The sequence below is a fragment of the Pelecanus crispus genome, chromosome 16 (genome assembly GCF_030463565.1).
Source record: "Pelecanus crispus isolate bPelCri1 chromosome 16, bPelCri1.pri, whole genome shotgun sequence".
NCBI classification, from domain to species: domain Eukaryota; kingdom Metazoa; phylum Chordata; class Aves; order Pelecaniformes; family Pelecanidae; genus Pelecanus; species Pelecanus crispus.
In genome coordinates, this window is record NC_134658.1 from 1,684,433 (window position 1) to 1,703,667 (window position 19,235).

The 19,235-nt window shown below is 55.7% G+C and overlaps 3 protein-coding genes across 12 annotated transcripts in view; 1 reads left to right on the forward strand and 2 right to left on the reverse strand.

The window, feature by feature from the left end:
* The window catches only part of EYA3 (EYA transcriptional coactivator and phosphatase 3), a 59,932-nt gene extending 57,621 nt beyond the window's left edge, over positions 1-2,311 (forward strand). For all 9 annotated transcript variants that reach the window (XM_075722103.1, XM_075722102.1, XM_075722104.1 and 6 more), the window contains 4 exons: positions 308-422; positions 798-919; positions 1,188-1,288; positions 2,112-2,311. In XM_075722103.1, the coding sequence (XP_075578218.1) occupies positions 308-422; positions 798-919; positions 1,188-1,288; positions 2,112-2,192 (419 nt within the window). In that variant the 3' untranslated portion in view covers positions 2,193-2,311. The remainder of the gene's footprint in view (positions 1-307; positions 423-797; positions 920-1,187; positions 1,289-2,111) is intronic.
* Positions 2,312-7,078: 4,767 nt separating this feature from the next.
* XKR8 (XK related 8) lies at positions 7,079-11,035 on the reverse strand. Of its 2 annotated transcripts, none has more exons than XM_075721951.1 (3): positions 11,014-11,035; positions 8,778-8,974; positions 7,079-8,009 (listed from the first exon to the last, which is right to left on the reverse strand). In XM_075721951.1, the coding sequence occupies exons 2-3, from the start codon at positions 8,872-8,874 to the stop codon at positions 7,282-7,284; spliced, it is 825 nt and encodes a 274-aa protein (XP_075578066.1). In that variant the 5' UTR covers positions 8,875-8,974; positions 11,014-11,035; the 3' UTR covers positions 7,079-7,281. The 2 variants fall into 2 exon arrangements, with proteins under 2 accessions (XP_075578066.1, XP_075578065.1); XM_075721950.1 differs by lacking the exon at positions 11,014-11,035 and adding an exon at positions 9,118-9,250.
* A 225-nt stretch (positions 11,036-11,260) lies between these two features.
* On the reverse strand, positions 11,261-18,713 carry SMPDL3B (sphingomyelin phosphodiesterase acid like 3B). The gene is made up of 8 exons (XM_075721868.1): positions 18,662-18,713; positions 18,333-18,552; positions 16,594-16,691; positions 15,882-16,025; positions 15,117-15,289; positions 14,782-14,962; positions 14,068-14,201; positions 11,261-12,359 (listed from the first exon to the last, which is right to left on the reverse strand). Exons 1-8 carry the CDS (start codon positions 18,711-18,713, stop codon positions 11,967-11,969), a joined length of 1,395 nt encoding a protein of 464 aa, XP_075577983.1. The 3' UTR covers positions 11,261-11,966.
* Between the last annotated feature and the right edge of the window lie 522 nt (positions 18,714-19,235).

Below are 19,235 nucleotides of genomic sequence, written 5' to 3' on the forward strand. Positions count from 1 at the left end.
CCTATTGCTGTGAGTGCTTTGTACAAGAGAAGTGCATTTGGTTGCATATATCCTGAGAAATGTCTTGACATAATCAGAGAAATGTATCTGCCCGGTTCCCTGCAGTCAGAGTCACAGATGGGTGTCTGGGCTCATCTGTGCCACTGGAAGCTGGTTTCTCTCATTGCCTCGAGACAGTCTCAGCTTTCAGATGCCTTCAGTACCATGTTATTTATCGCAGAACAGGCAGCTGTTAAACTGAGTGATGGCTCTCTCTGTAGTAGACTTGCTGGCTCAGCTGGGAAAAGTTGTGTTGCTTGCCTTCCAGGCCTTCTTAGCCCGCAGAAGAGGGAAGCTCTGCAGCGGCTAAGGACCGATATAGAAGTGCTAACGGATTCCTGGCTGGAAACTGCATTAAAGTCCCTGCTACTCATACAGTCCAGGTATGGAAACTGGAAAAGTGTGTGTTGCTTTCTCAGCCCTTTCTCTCACTTAGATTTGCATGCAGTGCTTTGTTGCAGCAGTGTCCATATGGAATACTACTGCTGCTTGTACTGGGAAGCAAAGTGAGTGAGTGCAGGACCTCCACTTCTGAGCACCCTTTGGGATTTTTCTGCTGCAGCATCTTAAGAAGGTTCCCTTAATAGGACTGTGCTCACAAAACTGCATTTCTGCCAGAGAACAAAAAACAAACAAAAAACACACATCAAAATCTTGGCCTAAAAAGCCTCCTGAAAGCAGGACAACAAAGCACGTGGCACTTTGGAAAGCCGAGCAAGCTGCCCGATGTGCTTTTACAAGTGTTTTTCTTCTTTTAGAAAAAACTGTGTGAACATCCTGATCACAACCACCCAACTGGTGCCAGCTCTTGCCAAAGTTCTCCTGTATGGATTGGGCGAGGTGTTTCCCATCGAAAATATTTATAGTGCTACAAAAATAGGTAAGGAGCTGTGCTGAGTACCTGTCTGCTGCGGGTTACCTGGGATTTTAACAGAGCAAATACAGTTTCTGCAGCTGAGCAGCGCCCATGGCTGCTGTGGTCCAGCTGGCCATGTAATAGTGGTGGCTGCTGGCCACACAAGCTGAACTGCGTGTCACCTCCTTTCCTGTAAGACAAGAATGTGTTTCTCTACTAGGAAGAAGGGACCTGTTCAGGCTTCTGTTACTCTCTGCCTAAGGCTCATTGTAGTGGGATTGTCTCTTGGCAGGTAAAGAGAGCTGTTTTGAGAGGATCGTGTCACGATTTGGAAAGAAAGTCACCTATGTGGTAATTGGAGATGGGCGTGACGAAGAGGTTGCAGCTAAGCAGGTGGGTTTCTGACTCTGCAGAGGTGGGATGCAAAGGGAAGTTGCTACAGCAGTCTTTTTCTGCAGAGACTCTTTTTCCAGGGCTGAACTCTTCAGGCCAGGGGCAGACAGGCAGGAGGAGACTGCCTTTGATGCAAGAGATCTTTCACTGCATTAAGATGGGAAGTTTTCTGGCTCTTTGGGGTTTAAAGTTTCTGTTTTACTCTTGTTTAGGATTGCGTGTAACATTGTCCCTGTAAAACAGTGTCTTGATGTAGCATATGTTGATCACAGCATGCGGCTATCAGTTAGCATAATTCAATTTCTCAGAAGCACGGAGGGCGTCAGGACTCGGTTGCCAGCAGCAGATCAATACACAGCATCTCCCATTAATCTGGATCACAGCCAAGGAGCAAACAGTTTGATTGATTTGGACACGCCTGAACAGGTGATTCAGTCATGCTAGTGAAAGGCAGAGAAGTGCACAGATTACTGTCAGGACATCGTCTCTTCATGCTGTCTGCCACATGCCAGAGTTGTCATCTACGCAGATGCCCTGGGAGCCCTGGAAAGGCTTTCCTGGGTGAAGCAGCAGCTCACAGTCGAGCGCTGAGCGTGCAAAGCAGCTGATAGTCAGTGCCAGTGCCCATGATAAACAGATGTGCAGATAAGTTAGGCTTCAGATACTGATGTGCATATGGCTGAAGTCCTTTCCTGCACATAGTATGCTGAGACAGTGCTGTCACAAACGCCGTATTGCACAACCCTACAGCTGTACCCTGACTGCTTCCACCTAGCTGTAGAATTACTCCGATAAACCTGACTTTGTCATCTCTCTGTTACAGCACAACATGCCTTTCTGGAGGATCACAAATCATGCAGATCTCATGTCCCTTCACCAAGCCCTCGAGTTAGATTTCCTGTAAGAAGTTGGAGCAAAGGCGTGACTGCAGCTCCTGCAAGCTCTCTCCATCGCTGGGGAGGCAGAAATCTCATATATTTGGGGACTCACTTTTCAACTTGATGAAGAAAACAGACCTAATGCAAACTGTACAGTAAAACATGACACCAGGTTATTTCCTCAGGAGTACAGGCTCTGCCAACTACAAAGGTGTCGTATGAAGAAGCACTAGGCTCAGCAGAGCTAGGGCTTGTCTGAAGAAGAGACTTACAGAAGCCAGCTGAATTCCTCTAGCAGGTAGTCTCCAGAGGGAGGGGGTGATACAACAGTAGAAGTATTTATAAGAGCCTTCTCCTTTCTATTCAGCTTAGTTGTAGAACCCAAGTAAACACAAAACCTTATTTTTATAGAAAAATACTGATGGCAGAGCTGAACCTCCCTTGTTTCGCAAAGCCGAAAAGAGCTATGTTTTTTTTCCATAGGAAATATTAATGAAAATGTCAAAAATACCTCTATTGCTGTGAAATGTGTCCTCTCTCCTTCCCTGGGTGTTCAAAGCAGTTAATTTATTACAATGTCCTTATGTTATTTCCTCAACGTGGGATTACTGGAAAACAGAAAGATAAGGGAATGTTTCTGGGATACGTGGTTCCTCATAGAGGAAAGTGTTGGTGTTCCGAGTTGGCCCCGGTGGCTTCTAGTCAGTGTGTGCACAAGCCCTGTTAACAAGCGGGAGATCACTGGATTCCAGCTATCCATGACCCAGACCATAGATCCCACAGATTTTCCCTGCAAAGGAAAACAAAACTGCCTATGAACATTAGATACAGCACAACACTATTACAGACTGCTCAGATGTGAACAGAGTCCTCGTCTGGACTAGGAATAATTTGAGAAAACTAAATCCTCGTGAATGTTACAAAGAAGAGTATGGTTATTAACCTTCACCTCTGCTTTCCTGACTCCATTTGTGAGAGTAAGTTCCTTTTAGTAGAATCAGATTCAATTTTCTTGTATTCTTCTTTGCATTAGCCTAACTACATAGTTAGAAACAAAACCCTTCTTAAGAGGGACTTAATTTTCTAAGACACTGTGACTTGGCAGCCTGGAGCACACTGGCCTTGGGGGTGATGGTTATGCTGGTTTTTCTGCTACCATCTTGGGGAGAAAAAGGCTGGAGTCAGTGACCTGCAGTACCACTAGCCAGAAATAGCCAGCTGGAGACTGGGGGCTGTCACGGGGCGCTGGTTTTGTGCCAGGGCGGGCTGTGGTCAGTGGTGTCTGCCTCCTCCCTGTACCCCGATGGCACCAAATCAGCAGGTGCCTGGGGTTTCTGCACAGAGGACAGATGTCTGCTGCGTCCCACCGCATGCCTCTGCTGCTCCTGCTGAGCCAAACGCTGCAGCTGCACCCAAACCTCTCCAGATTGCTGGTCTCCAGCCCAGCGTCACCCATCTGGGACACATGGGGGGCTGGTCCGAAAGCATGTCACTTCAGGGAGGATGCTGACCCACTCAAGCTGTGCCCACAGAAGCAGGTGATGTGTTTGCTGCATTCCTTTCATGGCATTAATTACTGAGGAATAATTTCCATCAGTGCTGGGGGAGTTGCTGGGCCAGCTCAGCACGTGCTCTGCTGTGCCCCGGGGTGCGTCTGTTCCTGGGCCAGCTCCGGCCACCGCTGTGGAGAAGGTGCCTAGAGCAAGGGGCTTGGATCCCCAGAGCTAAGGGACTGGACAGAGGACTCTGTTTCACAAGTTCCTAGCTCCAGTTTGCTTTTTCTTAAAAAAATTAAAATCAGAAGAGATTCTCTTTCTCCAGGGTGGTCACAGGAGTCAGGAGTGGTCTGCTTTCCATCCAGCTCCTTGCTAGGTGTTGGCCTTGTGCTCTGATCTCAGGCAGACGCTCTGGGTCTGCGTATTTCCCCAGGAACTCTGCTTCAGGAGCACGCTGTCTATGTAGAAGCCGCTGCCTGCGAACAACGCGACCTCTCGTCCCATTAGAAAAATCTGAGGAGCCAATTTCTGTCGTGGGTGTTCCTGAGCAGCTCAGAGGAGGGGATGTCTTTTGGCTGCACTGCCAGCTGCTGCTCTGCTCCCAGCTGCTGGCCCAGCAGAGCCCGGGAGCAAGCTGGGAGGTGCTGTGCAGTGCTCAGCAGCAGGGTTTGAAGAGAAGCAGGAGCCTACGGGGGTGTTCTCCCATCTGCCGTGTACGCAAGATGGAGAGCTCCGCTGCATTACCGGGGGTTCCCACGCAGCTGGGGCAGCCCGTGTAGGCGTGTGCTGGTGTTTCACAGCAGCGTGGGCCCTGTGCAGAGCAGGGAGAGTTACTGTAGGGCTACAGCTCCGTTACGGCCGGGTCCATAAAGAGCCCAGTTCATCTGGGGTCCCTGTGAAGTATCATTGCTGCATCAGCCAGAGCGGATCTGCTAGGAAGTGAGCCGTGCCAAGAAGCAGCCCCATTGCTCCCAGGGTCTGAAATGTTACCAGAAGATCAGGACTTGCAGGCACAGAAGAGTCTGTGCTGGATCCTGAACATCTCTTTGCAGGTCCCCAGCCCATCCAAAGGTCTCCTGTAAACGGGCCTGGGAGATGTCCCAGCCTGTGAAACAGCCTGTTCAGAGCACGTCTTGTACTCCGGCTGGCTGAACTTTGGGATTAAAACCTGTGCCTTAACCTCCCGCCATCCAGCGTGGCTGAGCAGCCCCTTTGCTTCACTGAAATGCAAAGCAGCTTGCAGGAGCGCTGTGCTGGCCTGCGCTGGGAGGTGGGATGTGTTCTGCCCAGGCACTCGCAGCGAGTGCTGGACCCAAGGTACCAAGCAGCCCGGCAGCTGGCTGGCTTTGCTTTGTGTTTGTTTACTTTAAAATGTTTTAAGGAAATTTTAAGGTGTCAGCGAAATTTTAGCTGAGTGTGGAACTCTTGCAGCCAGTGACATTTCATACTGATATTTATATGATGTTTCCTTGAATGTATGTAAAGTACTTTTATAATAGGAGGTTGATGGTACATTTCTGTGATTGTTTAATAAAGGTTGACCTGGCTATTTTATTTTTCCCTCTGCTGGCTGAATTTAAGACTTCTGTCTCGTGTGGCAGGAACAGCATCTCTATCCAAGCATTTGATTTTTCTTCTGTGTCTCTGCTCTCCCATTACCCTGACCTGGCTGTAGCTGAACTGGTGACAAGCCCAAATGCCGGGGTGACAGCCAGCCTGCTGGCCCGGGGCGCTGACGCTGAGCCCGCCTGGGGGCTGCCAGCCTCCGCTCCTGCTTCACCACAGCTGGGAGGGGGGGGCTTTAAAAAACCCCACTTGTCCACTTGCCACCTCCAGGAGCCCGGGGGGAGATGTCTGTGCCGGCACTCACAGAAAGCAGCAGGAGCCTGCAGCAGCCCTTGCTGCACTGCCGAACCCTTGGCAGAGGGAGAGGGGGGGGAGCCCTGGGTGCTGGTGGCTGCGGAGCCTTTGGCCATTGGTGGTCTGTGTAATGGGAACTATCCTATGAACTGGAAAAAAAAAAAATAAAGTCTTTATTTTCTATAGTCACTGCTTCAGCCTGTTCTCTGACACCCCTGTAGACAGTCCTTGTTTCCTGCGACAGCCTGAGCTGGGCAGCGCCGGCGGCGTGCAGGGTGCCGGTGCCGCAGGTTGCAGTGCAGCTGCCTGGGGTGTCCCGCCAGAGCCCGCGGTGGAGCTACCAGCTCCCCGGCTCTGTGGTGGTGGGTGCCCAGGGGAGGCAGATGGCCCTTGGATAGTCCTGCACAAGCCTCCCCTTCCCTTTTTCTTTTGCGCAAGGCCAACAAACAACCCTCCTCCCTGCTGCTGCTGTGGTGCCGCTGTCCTTGGCCACGGGCTTATCTTGCTACAGGAGCGGTGGTGACACGAGCGGGTCAGCTCCTCCAGCGGCGCACTGCGGCAGCCAGGATGTGCCACAGCTGCTGGCTGGGCAATAGCAAAAGCAAAAGGCGGCAGGGGCCATTTTGGGCCTGCTCAGGTTTGGGCACCGAGCCAGGGGTAGCCCTGCCTGGGAAGCCCCACGGTGACCACATCAGCAGCCACCTACAGCTGAGGAAACCTGTCATGGCCAACTCCGGCCTGGGCACGGTGTCGGGGCACCGCCCAGAGCATGGCAGAGGGCCTGCCAGCGAAGGGGCCATGTGGCAGCCACGATAAGCCCGAAGCGCCGAGCCACGCTGCGGCCGTACGCTGGGACGCAGCCCTTGCCCCCACAGGAGCACGGCGTCCCGTGGCACGGCTGCACCCTGCCAGCCCCCACCCCACAAACAGCATCTGCAGCTCAAAGGGGAGAAGCGACAGCCTGGGGCAGCAGCGAAGGGGCGACCTGCCCAGCCCAGGCCCCGGAGCCCCGCTTCGAGCACGAAGCTTCAGCTCTGCCCCTCTCTCAGCCCGCAGCAGGAAGGAAAGGCAGGAAGGGACCCAGCAGATATGGCAAAGGGCAGAACCAACATTTCTGTCCACGGAGAATCCACATTGGAACGTGCTTCTGCTTCTGAAGGGGCACTGCCCTGACCCTGCACCTTCCCACAACACCCCAGAGTGCAGGCACCCCCCGCCCTGGGCAGCCGCTCTCCGTGCAGGGGAGCCCCTGCCTCCTTTCCCATCCCTCCTTGAACGTGGTGATAATGGCCGATCTTTGACCTTAACAGCAAAGCAGAAGGCAGAAAAATCCTGGCTGGAACCAGAAAGAGCACGTAGCCACTGCCAAAGAAGGAACAAGCTCTCCCCCACCTCCCCAAGCAGCCATGGCAGCAGCAGACACGGGGGAGCCACACACAGAGGAAAAAAAAAAAAAAAAAACCACTGAATTTTTTTTTTTCCTGTTTTTTTTGAAAAAGCTAATAATAAATAATTAGAGAAGCTGACATCGCAGTGCAGCCACATCATGCTGGACCCCCCACAAACACTGTGGCTCCCCCCCCCCCGAGGGCCCAGCCATGGGAGCCATGCTGTGTGCCATGGGACTTGCTAGGTGCTTGCACATCACCCCTGGTTTCTGCCAGGTCCCTCCAGCTGCCCTAAACAGCCTGGCAGGGCAGAACCAGGAGCAGGACTAACAAATCTACCTCCCTGGCAAGTCATTTTGGAAGAGCTGGCCTCAGACAGCAGACTCAACAGCAGTAGCCCCATTCAGAAAGCGCTGCCCCATGGGCCGGGAGACTGGGAACTGGGTCTGGGCCAGCCGCTGCATCCGCCGGTTCACAAGGTCTGGCATTGAGAACGAGCGCAACTCCAGCCTGCTGGCATCCACCTCATCGTAGCCACCTTCTTCCTGCACCTGCACGTTGGGGTGCAGCCACTTGTAGTAGGTGACTCTGAGTGCCAGCCCCAGCAGGTAGCAGGGCAGGGCAGCGGAGACCACTGGGATGAGGTACGAGTGCTCGTCAGAGGGGGACCGGTACCAGAGCCAGGACAGGGCCAGCAGTATGCTGTCCACCAGGATGAAGCCGTGATAGATGATGCTGCGGTACAGTGTCCTCCCCTGCGCCACATTGAACCAGCTGAAGTAGAGGATCACGGCCACCATGGCCCGGTAGAGCTGCTCGGGGCCGGGCGACTCCATTAAGTCTGTGCCCTGCAGGCTGACCCAGAGGAACATCGCTAGCCACACAAGGAGGAAGTGGACAGCCACGCTATAGGGCCAGAGCAGGGCAAAGAGAGCGACCGTGAGGACGCGGGGGCAGATGAGGAAGAGATTCCACAGGAAGTAGACGATGGAGGAGCCCAGGCTCAGCTTATGCTTGTCCTGCAAGAAGGAGCGCAGGGACTGGTGGTAGTCCAGGAGAGACCAGGACACACACATGAACGCAGTGCAGATCCCCAGTCCTGCAAACACAGTGGTGGAGATGCTGAGGACAGACTGAGGGGGTCCCAGCCTGGCTCAGACCTCCCCCTGCCCAGCATTGCTAAAATGAGCTTCTCACCAGCTTGCAAAGCAGCTGCTGCGGAGGGTCAGAGCCTCAGCACCCGTGTCTCTCCCCAGCCTTCCGCCCTCCCCGAGGAGGAGGCTGGTGCCCAGCCTTGCCCAGGAGATGGGGAAGAAGCAATGGGACCAGGCAGCTCTGTAGAGCTGCCTCCCCGCCAGGGAAGCCCCCAGCACACACGGGCAGGAGGTGAGTGCTGGCTCTACCCAGCCAGCACAGGACTGGGCTCCCCATTTCGTTGCCGTGACACTTGCTCTCCACCCCAGGACGGGCACCAAAGCACCTCCTCGGTGGCCTGCGCTCCACCCTCCGTCCGCATCCACAACAGCAACTCCCCGCTCCCCAGCAGGCTCCCGATTCCTCTCCTGACCCTCAGCCTCTCCTGGGGCATGCAGGGGAATGACCACAGGTCCCCGCAGCTTCAACCCTCCCACCCCAAGCCCAGCATGGTCCATTGGGGCATGTGAGCGCAGGACAGGGGTCCGCCCTTCTGTGTGTCACATCACGGGAAGAAGTGACATGGGAGAAGAATGACACCTCAAGCAAGGGCAGACAGTATCCTGCTGGGTCCTGCAGCCCCCAGACAGCCCATCTGGTCTGTCCTGTCCAAGCCCGTTCTGACCTCAAGCCTGCACCCCTGCAACCCCCTCCCGTGGCCCCAGACCCTCACCCTGGGAGGGCTCTGCCTTGTTTGTCCGCAGGATAACGTAGAGGAGCAGGGTGAGCTGCGGGGTGTTCTCCAGGAAGGTCTCGAAGAGGCGCAGCATGCTGATGTCGTGGGAGAGGAAGGCCACGCGGCTCTGCTCCTCCTCCTCCTTCACCTTGGCCCAGCACACCTTCCAGCCCACCTTCAGGGTGTGGAGGCACCTGTGCGGGGACCCGGCCAGCGGTGAGGGGTTGCCGGGTGGCAAGGCAGTGCACCCCTCGGCCCTCGCGCTGCCCTGGCAGGGCAACTTAAAACGCTTCAGTTTATGCTCAAACCACTTCCTCCCCCTTCCCAAGCCACGCACCGCAGCATCCACATGACGCCCAGCTGCTGTGCGAAGTTCAAGCATGAAACCGAGCACCGCCCTCGGCAGAAGCAACCGGATTATCGCCTTCCCCCGGGAGGGGAGGCACAGCGTGGCCATGCCGTTAAGGTTTTGGGGCGTTCACCGCTCCTGCGGGCTCCGACGCCCGGCGCTGCTCGGTTTGGCCGGAGGCCTCCGGCAGCGGTGACGGCACCGGCAGACGAGCGCAGCCGGTGCTCTGGGACACGGCTGGGAGCTCCAGCCGCAGGGCCGCCGGCCGCTGACACATTCCCACCTGGCTGCAACCCGGGGCGGGGCCAAACCGCTCGGCCCCCGCCCCCGCCCCCGGGTGCCGGGATGTCCACGGGCTCCCCGGGCAGAGCGGTAGCAGCGGGGGTCGGGCCCCTGTCCCCCCGCGGGGGCAGGGCGAGCGGGCAGCCTGGGGGAGCCCGGGGGGGCCGGGGAAGGGGCCGGGGGGCGGGTCCGTACCTGAAGAGGAAGCCGAGCTGGAGGAGATGGAGAGCGGCGAGCAGCCACGGGGGCACGGCGGGGCGCACGGCGGGCGGGTCGGAGCGCAGCCAGAGCCAGCTGCAGACCTGGGTGGCGACCGAGGCGACGGCCAGCAGCGCCAGCGTCAGCGCGGCCCAGCCGAGCTGCCCGGCCCGCGCGTACCCGGCCGCCACCCACCCGTCGGCCACCACGTCCGCCGCCGTGGCCAGCGCCCCCAGCGCCGCCAGCGCCAGCTGGCACCGCCCGAACCGCCGCGGGGCCGCCTCCGCCGGCCGCTGCGGGGCCACCCGCACCTTCACCTCCGGACCCGCCATCGGCGCCGCCGGCGCGGGAATGCGCCCACCCGGGGGCCCGCCCACCCCGAGGGCACGCCCACCCCGAGGGCACGCCCCAGCCCCGCCCCGACAGGCCCCGCCCCGACAGGCCCCGCCCCGACAGGCCCCGCCCCGACAGGCCCCGCCCCGACAGGCCCCGCCCCCGGCCCAGCGCCTCCTGCCGGCCGTCCCTCTCCCCCGCCACCCCCCTCCCCCAGCACCCCCCGGGCACCCCCCGGCCTCTCCCCGCGCCCGGCCCGCTCGCCCCGGCCCGCTCGCCCCGGCCAGCACCGCCCCGGCCAGCACCGCCCCGGCCAGCACCGCCCCGGCCAGCACCGCCCCGCGGGGCTCCCGGCACCGCTCCCGCCGCGGTTCTGCTCCCGCCTCGTGAGAGAAAACCACAGCCCAAGGGATGCACCAGCGCCCAGCGGCACCATTTCTTTCCACAACCTTTTCAATCACTCACACCAGCGAACCCCGCCGAGCGGCTGACTGAGCGGCTGCCGTCCGGGCACCACCTGCGCGTCCACCCCCCGGCCGCCGGCAGAGCCGACCCCCGAAGACCCCAGCGCCTCCCCGTACCCGCACCCACGTCGAGGCCGCTTCAACCCAAACCAAGGGATCAACAGCAAGCAAAGCAGCCGGTTTGGGAACTGTCAGCTTTGTAATCCTGCTGCAAACAGCAAAACGTCAGAACACAGCAAAACCTGGAACTACCACGCGTCTCCGTGCGTTCCCTTCTCACAGCCGTGGTTGCTCCAGGGAGCTCTGGTGCAACGGAGCTGGAGGGGCCACGGGGGAAGGCGGAGGGGAAGGCAGAGGGGTCGTGGGGGAAGGCAGAGGGCCTGGGGCTGGAGGGGAGGCCTGCGCAGGGCCCCGGCTGTTAGCAGACCCCCGCAGCAACACGGCTGCCCCAGGGCCGGCTGGGAGCCCCCCGGCACAGCCCTTGGCAGTGGCCCTGGGCAGCCGCGTTGTCGCACCGGCACAGGCTCCAGAGAGGTGCCTGGGACAAACGCCAACCATGGCTGCAAAGCCCTGGCGCTGCAGGCAGCTATTCCTCCTGCATCCTTACTTCTTGTCTGACGCGAGGCATCCGTTCCACTGCGGCTGCCGTGGTGGGCACGCCACCATGTTCGCATGCCCAGCCTATGCTGCTCCGCTCGCAGGCTCTGTCCTCCCCCCGCAGCCCCTTCTCCACCTTTCTGGCCGGAGCGTCCATCGGCAGCACGCAGACGCCCTGCGGGAGCCCCCGAGGCTGGCGCCCAATCTGGGCGTGCTCAGGCTGCACGTTCTGAGCGCGACACCCCAATGCCTCGCGAGCTCCCGCTCCGCCTGCAGCCGGACCCCTGGGAGAGCCTGGAGCTGCCTTTTACAGCCAACACAAACATTCCTTCTACATCCCATTCACCTGTACCTAAAGGGCCCGACGCCATCACTTTGTTTAGGTTCGCTCAAGGTTCCCAGAGAAGGCAGCAGAGCCCAAGGCTGGTAAATCATTCAGTGTTCCTTAACGGCGAAGCGGTCAAGGTCAGCTTGCCGTGCCCAGCTGAAGGAAGAAACTAAGTGGATGCAAGTTAAGAAAGCACAGAAAAGAAGAGCTGTTTATGCTCAGCAATTGGGAAAAAAAAAAAAAAAAAGAAAAAATAGGAATAATGAAGTTTCTTGCTGTGGCAGCAGACTCCTCAGGAACACGTGGCAGCTCACAGCTCTCATCATGGTAAGTTAAAGTCCATGGAGAGGCCTGGTCTTCATCCGATTTGTGAGACTACCTCAGAAGTCACAACAGAAGAGAGAGAGTCCCTGATGCCAGTCAGTCTGGCACAGAAAGACTTTGTAGCAATCACTGCCCTTTCCTGTAACGTCAAGCTTCTCTAGAAGATTTCAAATCAACGTCATAGAATTTTTACTAAAATCCACTGATTTTGCCTTGATTTCCAAGTAAGTTCTCAATGCCAAAAGCATTCACAATTGCCGATTCATGTACATGGTGAACCTGTGCTCTCTTCATTTTCTCTTGCTCTGTCATTATGACACTTGCTGGGGACTCAGAAGTCCTAAGAGCAAGCAGAATAATAAAAGCCAACCACTGATGACGGCAGAGGCAGAGCTGCTGGTTTTAACACACTCCTTGTATTTTGTAAAATCAACTTCCCTGATGGCACAAACATGATCAACGCGGCAGGCCTCCTCGCATGGGGTGAGGTCATAACTGACAGAGTTGAACTCGTGGTACCGCTGCAGATAGCGTGGATCCTTTGATATCCTCTCCAGCACCGTTTGCATGGAGCGCGCAGAGCCATCAGGGACTTGAAAGGCTTCTGTCAGCCTATACTCTTCCTCCCATGTTGGGAACTCTTCCTCCCATGTTGAGGCCATCATGTTGGCATGAGTTAGATTCAAGTAGTAAGTCACCATATCCTGCAGGGAGAGAAAAACAGAACGAGGACAAATCAGGAAAGGATCAGGCCTTGAGTGAAACGTTTGGCTAGGATGCGATCAGCCCCTTCTCCCAGCCACTGGTGTGCAGCACCGCAGGCGCGTGCATTCACAGCGGGTGCGTGCATTCACTGCAGGCAGCGCATCTCCCTGCCCAGCCAGGGCTGAGCTGCCTCCCAACAGGTGCTTTCTACTGAGATGTGAAATCTGGGGACAGACACCTCAGGTGGGAGCCTCCAGAATTTGCCACAGAAGTGTTCTGTTTCGTAAGGGATGGCTTTTCTCTGCTTGACTTTTATCTCCAAACATCAGCAATTTTGAGCTCGGCCTGCTTCAGAATCACTCTGCTATTTACTATTCAACACTGCCCACTGGCAGAAGCAAGGGTTGGCGTAGTATTAGAGTGCAGTTATTTTCTCAACTGTGAATAAACTAAATAATAATATTTTTCACAACTACTGTTCTCAGTCTCTTGCCCTTTTTCTCTCCACTTCATTAGCTCCCCAGCCTTCCACAGTGTAGTTTAGCATTCATTTCTCAGGCTATAAACATGTAAACGGAGCATCTACAGAGCTGCTTTATCCATTGCAAAGAAAGGCACAAACACCCATCCTCTACCTCTTTGCAAAGAAGAGACAGAGGAAACAGAATCTGCCCCTACAATTCACCTAAATTCAGATCCATGACAAATGAATCAATTTAGCAAGTAGGGGGACCCAAATAATTTTCTAGATGGTTAAAAGCTTTTGGAGGGGGTTTGACAAGTCTGTCAGGCCCCAAAGAGAAGCTCTGCAATCCACGTTACCCGGGTAGTAAAGCAAGCGTCAAAGCAAGGCTAGCTTAAAGACATGAAGAACACGACAAAGCCTGTCCTGCGCTGCCCTGGGGAACTCATCCCAGCGGAAGGCCCAGGCCAGCTGACCGCCGTCACCTTGCCTTTGCTCGCTGACGCTCTTACTAAATCTTTGTGCTAGCCATGAGGCTGAAATATCTCGGTTGAGGTCCTCTCCTACTGTCCTGGTTTCGGCTGGGATAGAGTTAATTTTCTTCCTAGGAGCAGGCATAGTGCTGTGTTTTGGATTTAGTAGGAGGAGAATGTTGATAACACGCTGATGTTTTTAGTTGTTGCTGAGTACTGCTTATGCCAGTCAAGGACTTTTCAGCTTCCCATGCTCTGCCAGGGCCACAAGAAACTGGGAGGGGGCACAGCCGGAATAGTTGATCCAAACTGACCAAAGGGCTATTCCATACCATACGGCGTCATGCTCAGTATATAAACTGGGGGGGGTTGGCCGGGGAGCAGCGATCGTTGCTCGGGAACTGTCTGGGTATCGGTCGGCGGGTGGTGAGCAATTGCATTGTGCATCACTTGCTTTGTATATTATTATTATCATCATTATTATATTGTTATTATTATTGTTATCATTACTATTTTACTTTATTTCAATTCTTAAACTGTTCTTATCTCAACCCAGGAGTGTTTCTCACTCTTACTCCTCCAATTCTCTCCCCCATCCCACTGGGGCAGGGGCAGTGAGCGAGCGGCTGCATGGTGCTGAGCTGCTGCCTGGGGCTAAACCACGACACCTACATAGCCACTTGGCTCCTGTAGTCCTGCCTGTTAAAACCATGTGGAGGAATTAAAGCACCCTTCTAAAACTGCAGCATGCAGCACATGGGGATCCCCTACCAAAACCTGAAGGGTGTCTGGATCATAGTCGATCACCCGAATCCCAGGGTTGTTGGCTCCATTGTTCACCCCAGGTAATGTTGTTTTCCAGGGAGTCACTCCAGGGGCCACGAACATGACATTGATTGGAGAACCTTAACAGAAAGGCAAAATAACCCATGAATGGGAGACCCTGGCTTGTATCACACCCCGTCCGTGTTGCGGTGAGCACCCCAGGAACCGATCACGCTGCAAACAGCAGCTTTGTCACCAGCCGGAGTTACGACAGCGCACACATAAAGATCAGCACATTGAATGGCATCAGGGATCGAATATGGGTCTGCGGCAGCCGAGAACGGGCATTCCACCGCTGTCAAAGACTCTTGCAGTGAGGGTGTGCAAGAGAACCACGCTCAAAGGAGAGCCAGAGCATGCAAACTGCTCCCTTATGTCTCAGCTGATGTCCAAAACCCATCAATAGGGAGCAGGCAAAAAATTGCAAGGCATTGAAGGGAAACAACAAAATTTGAGGGTGAACAGAAAGGAGGGCTGGAGCTACAGGGTGGGGATGGAGATCAGAACCACTGTTGTCTCTTGTTGACCAAAGACTTTCACAAGCCTTTTCTGGCTTCTCAGCTGCATTCAGCTAACAGCCACTGAAAACTCTCATTGACAGCGATTTTCTGGGGGTTAGCAGAGCTACTGCGCAAATGCTTGGGTGGACAGAACCAATACCTGTATCACTGTAAAACATCCGAAAGGTGTCCGTGTGATGGTGCCCAAAAAACTGGGCAGCAATCACTCTGTGGTGCTTCTGCACAATTTTCAAGTATCGCTCATTAAAGCCACTCCGGAACCAGGGCTTGTCTCGTTTCTTCTCGAAGAAGCCAGGAGGGACGTGCCCCACGATGTAGACCTACAAAAGTGAAGAGCTGCACTGAATGCAAAGCCCACGCTTCCCACAGAGCCCTGGCTTGCTCTGACTGCACAGAAGGGAGAGCAGGAGCAAGAAGAGCTTCCAGGCTGGGAGAAGCCCTCTACAAAGTTTGTTTATTCATTTCTTTTAATACCATTTCATCTGCTCTAGAGGCATTGGTCAGTGTTTCTTCCAGCCACTGGAACTGCCCTGCAGGATCTTCCTCACCAGCTGTCTCGTAATTCTGGTCATAGTACAGATTGGTATTGAGGACAACCATTCGCCCCCTTGTCCTTGGGCTGGGCAGCTTCTCACTGTAGAAAGCTCCTGAAAAATGCAATCGGCAGGGACAGAGCTGGAGGTCTGGTCTGTCGCTGTGACCCCAGACCCTTTTGTTTCCATCCCTCTCAGCTCTCCGTGGCAATGACCACAGCAGCGTCACTGTCTGGACAAGGTGTTGGCAGCGCTCTGACCACTTCAGGATGGGGATTCGGAGCAACTCTTCCCCCTGTGTACCTCTTGTCGTGCTTATGCCTCTCCAGGTGAGGAGAGACCCTGCGTGGGGACAGTGTGCAGCACCAGGAGCTGGGCAGCCCTAGAGAGCCACAGTGTTGGCCTGCACCAGCAGTTTTCTTAAAAGATCTTTTTTCTTCCACTGAAGCTCACCACTCTGCATTCTCTGTAGGGTCACTTTCCAGTAACTTGAGGAAAGCAGGAGGACTAAAGCATGAAGAAATGTCTTTTCTTGCATGCAGGAGAACTCTGTGCCAGAAATCAGCATTAAATTGGACTCTTCCTCTGTAAATACTCTACAAATACTGTTGGTCTGAGCATAGAAGCAGGGAAAACTATTTGTGGTATTCTCCTAACCACCCCCATCTCCCCAGAGTGCTTCCAACATGAGCCAGTGGTGCCACACCTGCTCTGAAAAGAGGAATGGAAGCATCGTTCAGCCAGGGACGCCACAGTTCAGCTGTTCGGTTGTAGATCCTGTGCTCCTTCCCTGGCAACTGACTCTTGGGGTGGAAGTCATGATTGCCCATCGCCGCGTAGACTTTAGTGTCTAGAGACAGAGAAAAGGAGGCACAGAGGAATCAATGACTGCTTCAGAGTTCCTCAGCACCAAAGCTCCCCGAGGCACTCACAGACTTGGAAAGAACATCATGGCTTGAGAGCTTTGCAAAAGTGAATCATCCACGCCACAGCCACGTGGTTGCACTGACTGGGTACAACACTGCGAAGACCATCCCTCCTTGGGACAAGCCACCCCAGAGCCACGGCTTTACAGAGGAAGCAGTGAGCTTTCACCATCAGTAGCGCTCCTTCCCCCACTGCTGACAGGGATTAAGTGTGAGGAAATCTTGCAGCCTTTTCTGTCTTAATGACTAGTTACAGCAATGTTTATTTTCCTCTCTTCTGAGTGAGTTAACGTGAAAAAATGAGTGTGCGTCAGATGCCTCAATTCAGACATGCCTCATGACATACAGCAACTAGGAAGAGGACAAACAAGTCCAAACAACCACTGCCCTTCTGTGCCTTTCCCCTTCTCAATTCTGTCATTTCTCCACCCTGGTAAGCTCATCCCATGAGACTGTGTGCCCCTCTCCCTTTCTCATCCCCTCAGATCCTACCTGGAAATGTCTCTCTTATCAGAGAAGTCAGATTTTCTACTATGTGCAGAACCTTTTCTTCTCCAAGCTTCTCATTGGGGACGTGTGGAGTATCATCTCTAGAAAAATAAAAGCAGCACAGTCGCTATCTGTGACTCACAGGGCATATGGTTAAAGTCATAAGCAAGGCAGAGAAACTTGCTTATTTCTCTTTTCGCCTCCTAGCAAATAAAGTCAAAGCTTTTGGGGCAGGAACCAGTGCTATGTTGACTGGCCAAGGCACTGAAGGAGTTTCAAGGACTTGCTCAAAGTGAAAACCGGCTCCACTTTATTCTACTTTGAAAAAATCTATACACAAGCATATAAAGTGGAGGTTCACTCTGCCTCAGTGCATTCAGTAAGACACTAAAGCTGACTGGAAATATTGCAAGGAACAGCATTTTGCAATTTCAGGTCAACATTCGATCAGCAATAGTGAAGCAAAGCCGTTTGCACAGCTGTGTGAACAGCAGGATAACAACTGTCATTAAAATGAAAACAAATGAATGCCTCAAATAAGGCAGGGATCATTGAGGTCTGCCTCCGAACATGGGGCAGACAAATGCTTCAGTGTTTTCAGTAACATGCTTATGGCATTTCTAGATGATGCTGGGCTGTCAACAAGCCCATTGGAGGGGAAGTTCAAAATTCAGAATGAGGTCAAAGAACCGGGGGAAACAGTTTGAAGGAAAAAGAAAAATCAGCATAAAGTCATAAGGACCAGTAACTACTTCTAAGCAGGAACAATCATCTGCAGAGACAGAAAATGAAAACATGGGGTTAGGCAACAGCACTGCAAACCAGGACTGGAGGTTACAGCAGATTACAGGTTGATGTTGCAGTGTTAGAAGAAAAGCAAACATTACAAGAGGACATATATACTTACAATAATCATGCAAAATAAAGATTTTACTGTCTGTAAGTGCTATTGAGGCTTCCTGTGGAATAGGGTACCCACTAGGAGAAAACATGCTCCATTTGGGGAGATTCTTCATACTTCTAAAGCAAAAAAGCCCCTTTTTGAGACAAGCCTCCCAGATGCCTCTTCACAGATTGAAGAAATGCTGCAAGTCTGTTTGGCAATGCTCTCCTCCCACTGCCTCTAACAGGCAGGAGTTGGTGCACCAACAGAAAAGGCGCGTCCCATTCCCCCGAGCGTTTCAGGTCTCAAGGGTTTGTGTGAAGACAGACAGGGCTGGCCGCAATTGAAAAGAAAGGATAGCGAGCGGTGATCTTTTCCTTACGTTACTGTTGCTCACTGCTGGGGCCTTGCTGGGAGCCTCTTGCTGGCATCGAGAGGCCTCATCGCAGTTACGCTCCCCGCCAAGCCTCCATTTTGCATTATAAGGCACATCGTTATCTCACCTCTCCAAAATGGTTACCACATAAGGAGCCCCGGATCTCCCACAAGCTCCTTACGTCCCAGCCCGCCGGCTGCCCCTTCTCCCGTGCAAACCGTGGCAACCCTCACAGCAGGCTGACCGTGCCCCAGCCCGAGAGCAAGGCACAGCCCCAGAGCCCCCACCGCCAATTCCGGGAATATCTGGCGTTCCTCCTCTGCGAGCAGCAGCTCTCTGAAGAGAGCGGCACCGTCCCTCAGCCCCCAGCACTGCAGCCGGAGGAGCGGGGTGCGCTGAGGAGCCCCCGGCAGCAGCGGGGTCAGAGCCCGGCCGCCCCGCAGCAGCGGGGCCCCTCCCGGCGCGGCCCCGGGCCGTCCTCACCCGGTCCAGAGGATGAAGTCCGGCCGCTGCAGGCGGTTCCTCATGGCGCGGGCGGCGGAGGCCAGCAGGCGCCAGGGCGCGTCGCAGAGGTAGCTGCCCCAGGGCCCGGCGGCGGGCAAGGCCCGGGAGCCGCCCGAGGGGCACGCCTGCCCGGCACCCGCCGCCGCGTCGTAGTCGGGGTCCCAGTGGAGGTCGGTGATGTGCCAGAAGCGCCCCGCCGCTGCCGGGAGACGCCGAGGCTCAGCGGGGCGGGGGGCGCGGAGCCGCCGCCGGGCGCCGCTTGGTACCCCCCGCCCGGCCGGGGAGCGGGGCCCGCTGCCTCCCCTTACCTGACAGGGCCGCGGCCAGCGGGCAGAGCAGGAGGAGCGCGACGGGCTGCATATCGGCCAGCGGCTGCCGTGCCGTCCCCTGCCGTGCTGTGCTGTGCCGTCCTTTGCCCTGCCCTGCCCTGTGCCCTGCCCCGCCCGCAGCCCGGCCCTGCCCTACTCTGCTCACAGCCCGGCCCGGCCCTGCCCTGCCCTGCCCTGTCCTGCCCTGCTCTGCTCTGCCCACTGCCCTGCTCTGCCCGCAGCCCAGCCCAGCCCTGCCCTGCCCTGCTCTGCTCTGCCCACAGCCCTGCCCTGTCCTGCCCGCAGCCCTGCCCTGCCCGGCCCTGCCCTGCCCTGCCCTGCTCACAGCCCTGCCCTGCCCGGCCCGGCCCGGCCCTGCCCACAGCCCGGCCCCGCCTCCCTACAGCCTCCCTCACGGCAGCGCGGCCGGGCAGCGCCCGCACTCAAAATGGCGCCGGCCGCTTCCGCGCGGCCTCCCCCTACTGGAAGGAGCCGGAAGATGGAGGGCCGCGATTGGCTGCCGCCCGGCGGAGCGGCGCCCACGGATTGGGCAGGAGCCGGCGGCGCGAGGAGG